The 6144-nt window shown below is 41.5% G+C and overlaps 1 protein-coding gene across 1 annotated transcript in view; it reads right to left on the bottom strand.

Annotated features, from left to right (window-relative positions):
• Positions 1-217: 217 nt before the first annotated feature.
• The window catches only part of ccdc90b (coiled-coil domain containing 90B), a 17632-nt gene continuing 11705 nt past the window's right edge, over positions 218-6144 (bottom strand). The window contains exons 7-9 of the mRNA XM_080748421.1: positions 5303-5356; positions 4009-4123; positions 218-731 (exon numbers count right to left, since the gene is read on the bottom strand). Coding sequence (XP_080604547.1) covers positions 676-731; positions 4009-4123; positions 5303-5356 — 225 coding nt within the window. The 3' untranslated portion in view covers positions 218-675. The remainder of the gene's footprint in view (positions 732-4008; positions 4124-5302; positions 5357-6144) is intronic.

Raw genomic sequence — 6144 nt, 5'->3', positions numbered from 1 at the left:
GATTGTAATTAAAGAAAAGGAAAGTTTACATTTTTTTCATTTATTGCTTTCTATTGTTTTAGCCATTTTCATTTCAGTGGGGGGGGGGGGGCGTACAAGTGGCTAAATATGTGTTTTTTAGACAAAATAAGCAGCAGATTTATTTCTTTATTACTATTTACAGTAACACTGCTGCATCTGTCCATGACAGATTGCAGTGCATCTTGGGAATGGGCTTATTGTGTCTAAAAATACATTTAGCCACTTGTACGCATGACCCCACCCACTGAAATCAACATTATTAAAATGGCTAAAACAATAGAAAACATTTTAATTCTCATCTTTTCTTTTCTCTGATTATAATCTAAAATATGAACTCCTGTAAAACAAAACAAACAATGTTGTCCTTTAACACTGAGGTCTTCATCTCCACAGCCTGTACACAGTAGGCTTTACACTGTAGGGTTAGGGCTATCTAAACTGTAGCGTACAGTACTAGGGTACACTGTGTAGGGTACAGCACTAGGGTTAGGGTTAGGTGTACCCTACAGTGTATTCTGTACCCTATATAAACTGTAGCGTACAGTACTATACAGTGTACCCTACAGTGTACACTGTAGGGTACAGCACTAGGGTTAGGGTTAGGTGTACCCTACAGTGTATTATTCTGTACCCTGTCTAAACGCTGATTCATCTTCATCTCCACAGCCTGTAGAAAACCAAGGCGATGGCAAGACAGGAGAACACGGTCGCTGCAAGGAGACAAAACATGTTTCATTATTATAGTAAATATCATTATATAAGACTGAAACAGTAGAGTATTAATACCTGCTAGGTATCGTATGGTCTCTAGTTTCAGAGACTCCAGTAAGGTCTTCAGTGTATAGAGTATGGTATGGTAGGGTAAGGTTAGGGTACCTGCTAAATATCGGATGGTCTCTAGTTTCAGTGTACAGGTATGGAGTATGGTATGGATATGGTAGGGTTAGGGTTAGGGTATAGAGCAGGGGTGCCAAACTGCCATTTCGCGGGCATTTTGCGGCCCGCGAAGAGGTCCAATGCGGCCCGCGACGGACCCCCGGCGGCCATCTTTTTAAAAAAAAACTTTTTTTTTTTTTTTTTCAAAAATATTTTTTGGACCTCCAAAAATGTAGTAGGCATGATCGCAATCGCGAAATTGCATGTTTAACCCCCATACCACACCACATTTGAAGAAAACATAATGGCTTCTATCTCATGAATGCCTGAACGGATTTCCAAGCGGATTTTTTTGTTTGAAAGCTGTGAACAGCGTGCACACACATGGTGCATGATCTAGGCATGGGCATGAATGATCTGTGCACTATGAATTACATGGAAGTCTATGGAGACTGAGGCATCCTGGTACTTGGCAGCCATTTTGAAAAAGCAGCGAATGCGTTAATAGTAGAAAAGAATATGGAAGCTGGATGTGTGTGCTCGTGCGCTGGCTGCGGCCCAGCTCAAGTCACCTTTTGACCAATGTGGCCCTCAACCCAAAATGAGTTTGACACCCCTGGTATAGAGTATGGTATGGATATGGTATGGTAGGGTTAGGGTTAGGGTTAGGGTATAGAGTATGGTATGGATATGGTATGGTAGGGTTAGGGTATAGAGTATGGTATGGTATGGTAGGGTTAGGGTTAGGGTATAGAGTATGGTATGGATATGGTATGGTAGGGTTAGGGTATAGAGTATAGTATGGTATGGTAGGGTTAGGGTATAGAGTATGGTATGGATATGATATGGTATGGTAGGGTTAGGGTTAGGGTATAGAGTATGGTATGGGTATGGTAGGGTATGGTATGGTAGGGTTAAGGTATAGAGTATGGTATGGATATGGTATGGTAGGGTTAGGGTTAGGGTTAGGGTTAGGGTATAGAGTATGGTATGTTAGGGTTAGGGTATAGAGTATGGTATGGATATGGTATGGTAGGGTTAGGGTTAGGGTATAGAGTATGGTATGGATATGGTATGGTAGGGTTAGGGTTAGGGTATAGAGTATGGTATGGTATGGTAGGGGTAGGGTTAGGGTATAGAGTATGGTATGGTATGGTAGGGGTAGGGTTAGGGTATAGAGTATGGTATGGATATGGTATGGTATGGTATGGTAGGGTTAAGGTATAGAGTATGGTATGGATATGGTATGGTAGGGTTAGGGTACCTGCTAGATACCGGATGGTCTCTAGTTTCAGTGTAGAGAGTATGGTATGGATATGGTATGGTATGGTATGGTAGGGTTAAGGTATAGAGTAAGGTATGGTATGGTATGGTAGGGTTAAGGTATAGAGTAAGGTATGGTATGGTATGGTAGGGTTAGGGTACCTGCTAGATACCGGATGGTCTCTAGTTTCAGTGTAGAGAGTATGGTATGGTAGGGTTAAGGTATAGAGCAGGGGTCCTCAATAGGCGGACCGCGGTCCAGGTCCGGACCGCGAGGCACCGCTGACCGGACCCAGGACGAATTATAGTAAAAAAAATAAAAATCTCTCCACGTTTTTGTTTCCACTTCTCGTTGTATTCATTCACTTTCATTGCATGCACTGAGAGTGTGTGTGAGAGAGAGAGAGAGAACGACGTGCTGATTGGCTGATGCCAGGCAACAGACTATTATGGGCTGTCATCTCTATGACAACGATGCACTGATAGGCTGTTACCACAGACCGCGGAAGTTTACGCAGCAGTAGAGCAGCAGCAGCAGCAGCAGCTTCAGTCACCAACAATGCAACTAGTTATAATCAGTGGGGTTTCATTCACGCAAAACATCATCAACGTGAATACGTTTGCAGGATTGTAATCTTATCTCCAGAGTTTGTCGCGACGTGCCACGGCCCGACTGCCCGTGACGGCTGCCTCTCTTTCTGCATGGATATATGCAGCGATCCGCACGCTTCGTCTCTGACATAGTCTGACGCGCGACACCTTGTTTTCATATCGATATTCACGTTGCAAGTCTTGCGACACAAGCATAAATTATTCGAAGATTATCCCAGTTTGTTAAAAGAAACCAGAGCACTAGCGCAAAATATCTCTGCTCCACTTTGAACATTCTGTTCTCCCTGCTTTAATGGGTTGTTTCTCTTCAATCAAGTAAGGCCGCCAAATGATTTTGGAGGAGTCCCCAGCCCAGATGACAGTGAAGTCATAATTTAAGGACCCTTTTAATAAAGAAAGAAACGGAAAAAGACCGTTACTCCATCAACAAACTACAAAAAAAAAAAAAACATTACTCATTGTAAAAAAAAAATAAGAAAGGGATCCCTAATTATGTAAGATGAAAAATAATGAGGGCAAGTGGTCATGACCTGAGGGCAAGTAGAACATGACCTGTACTTTCCAGACGGACAAGTGCCTCTGAGACCATGGTGTCAACCCCTGGTTGGTACTTTTTTGTATCTTAGCCTACTATTTAAGATTGACCGACATTATAAAAATGGCAAATATATATATATATATAATTGTTTTATTTTTTCCCTGGACCCGGACCTGTTTCAAAAGAATATTTGTGGACCTTCAAGATTTGTATTTGAGGACCCCTGGTATAGAGTAAGGTATGGTAGGGTAAGGTTAGGGTACCTGCTAGATATCGTGTGGTCTCTAGTTTCAGTGTAGAGAGTATGGTATGGTATGGTATGGTATGGTATGGTATGGTAAGGTTAGGGTACCTGCTAGATATCGGATGGTCTCTAGTTTCAGTGTAGAGAGTATAGTATGGTATGGTATGGTAGGGTTAGGGTATAGAGTAAGGTATGGTAGGGTAAGGTTAGGGTACCTGCTAGATATCGGATGGTCTCTAGTTTCAGTGTAGAGAGTATGGTATGGTATGGTATGGTATGGTATGGTATGGTATGGTATGGTATGGTATGGTATGGTATGGTAAGGTTAGGGTACCTGCTAGATATCGGATGGTCTCTAGTTTCAGAGTATAGAGTATAGTATGGTATGGTATGGTAGGGTTAGGGTATAGAGTAAGGTATGGTAGGTTTAGGTTTAGGTTTAGGGTTAGGGTACCTGCTAGATATCGGATGGTCTCTAGTTTCAGAGACTCCAGAAGGGTCTTCAGCGAGGCCACCTGAAGGTCGATTTTCTTGCTGGTCTCTGTGTTGTCAAGGTCAATGTCTGCTCTCTGGAGGGCAAAGGTCAAACACTACTAAACATAGACTCCATTAGAGGTCATTAGAGGTCATGTGAGTTCAGTGTAAGAAATAAAATACAAAACAATCTCTTTTGTTAAAAAGCTGAAACTCTACTTTGTGATAAGGATCACTACAATTCAGTAACAGTGTTAAATAGCTCTATATTGTGACAGTAATCATTGCTATAGAGTGTTCAGTAACAGTGTTAAATAGCTCTATATTGTGACAGTAATCATTGCTATAGAGTGTTCAGTAACAGTGTTAAATAGCTCTATATTGTGACAGTAATCATTGCTATAGTGTTCAGTAACAGTGTTAAACAGCTCTATATTGTGACAGTAATCATTGCTATAGAGTGTTCAGTAACAGTGTTAAATAGCTCTATATTGTGACAGTAATCATTGCTATAGAGTGTTCAGTAACAGTGTTAAATAGCTCTATATTGTGACAGTACTCATTGCTATAGAGTGTTCAGTAACAGTGTTAAATAGCTCTATATTGTGACAGTACTCATTGCTATAGAGTGTTCAGTAACAGTGTTAAATAGCTCTATATTGTGACAGTAATCATAGAGGGTTCAGTAACAGTGTTAAATAGCTCTATATTGTGACAGTAATCATTGCTATAGAGTGTTCAGTAACAGTGTTAAATAGCTCTATATTGTGACAGTAATCATTGCTATAGAGTGTTCAGTAACAGTGTTAAACAGCTCTATATTGTGACAGTAATCATTGATATAGAGTGTGTTCAGTAACAGTGTTAAATAGCTCTATATTGTGACAGTAATCATTGCTATTGAGTGTTCAGTAACAGTGTTAAATAGCTCTATATTGTGACAGTAATCATTGCTATAGTGTTCAGTAACAGTGTTAAATAGCTCTATATTGTGACAGTAATCATTGCTATAGTGTTCAGTAACAGTGTTAAACAGCTCTATATTGTGACAGTAATCATTGCTATAGAGTGTTCAGTAACAGTGTTAAATAGCTCTATATTGTGACAGTAATCATAGAGTGTTCAGTAACAGTGTTAAATAGCTCTATATTGTGACAGTAATCATTGCTATAGAGTGTTCAGTAACAGTGTTAAATAGCTCTATATTGTGACAGTAATCATTGCTATAGAGTGTTCAGTAACAGAGTGTTCAATATATCAACCACACTGATTACCTTGTGATGGAACTCAGTGCTCGCCTCCATTAACTTCTTCTCCTGTTCAGTGAACTGGAAGAAACACACACACACACACGCACGCACGCACGCACACACACACACACACACACACACACACACACACACACACACACACACACACACGCGCACACACACACATGCACACACACAAATGAGTACTTTTCACCATCAGTTGATGCTTCGTTGTCTTATTGATAACAAACTGTCTCTCCTTGGTAAAACAGAATCCATTCTTTTTGGGAGCAGACATTCTCTGAGTGAGATAAATGTAGACCATGTCAAGGTCAAAGTTGCTGACATCACAGTAATCTCTAGCAAGGAAGAGATTAGCCTACATATTTAGACTGTATTCTTGACAAATACCTGTCTGGGGACAGCATGGCAACAATGGTGATCAAAAACCAACTAACCATCCTCTCAGTATCCTCATATCTGCCCTCCATCCTCTCAGTACCCTCATAGCTGCCCTCCATCCCCTCAGTACCCTCATATCTGCCCTCCATCCTCTCAGTACCCTCATATCTGCCCTCCATCCCCTCAGTACCCTCATATCTGCCCTCCATCCTCTCAGTACCCTCATATCTGCCCTCCATCCCCTCAGTACCCTCATATCTGCCCTCCATCCTCTCAGTACCCTCATATCTGCCCTCCATCCTCTCAGTACCCTCATATCTGCCCTCCATCCTCAGTACCCTCATATCTGCCCTCCATCCTCTCAGTACCCTCATATCTGCCCTCCATCCTCTCAGTACCCTCATATCTGCCCTCCATCCTCTCAGTACCCTCATATCTGCCCTCCATCCTCTCAGTACCCTCAT

The sequence above is a fragment of the Nannobrachium achirus genome (assembly GCF_963921795.1).
Source record: "Nannobrachium achirus genome assembly, chromosome: 19".
Taxonomy (NCBI): domain Eukaryota; kingdom Metazoa; phylum Chordata; class Actinopteri; order Myctophiformes; family Myctophidae; genus Nannobrachium; species Nannobrachium achirus.
Note: the sequence above shows the minus strand (reverse complement) of the source record. Positions and strands in the feature narration are given on the sequence as shown.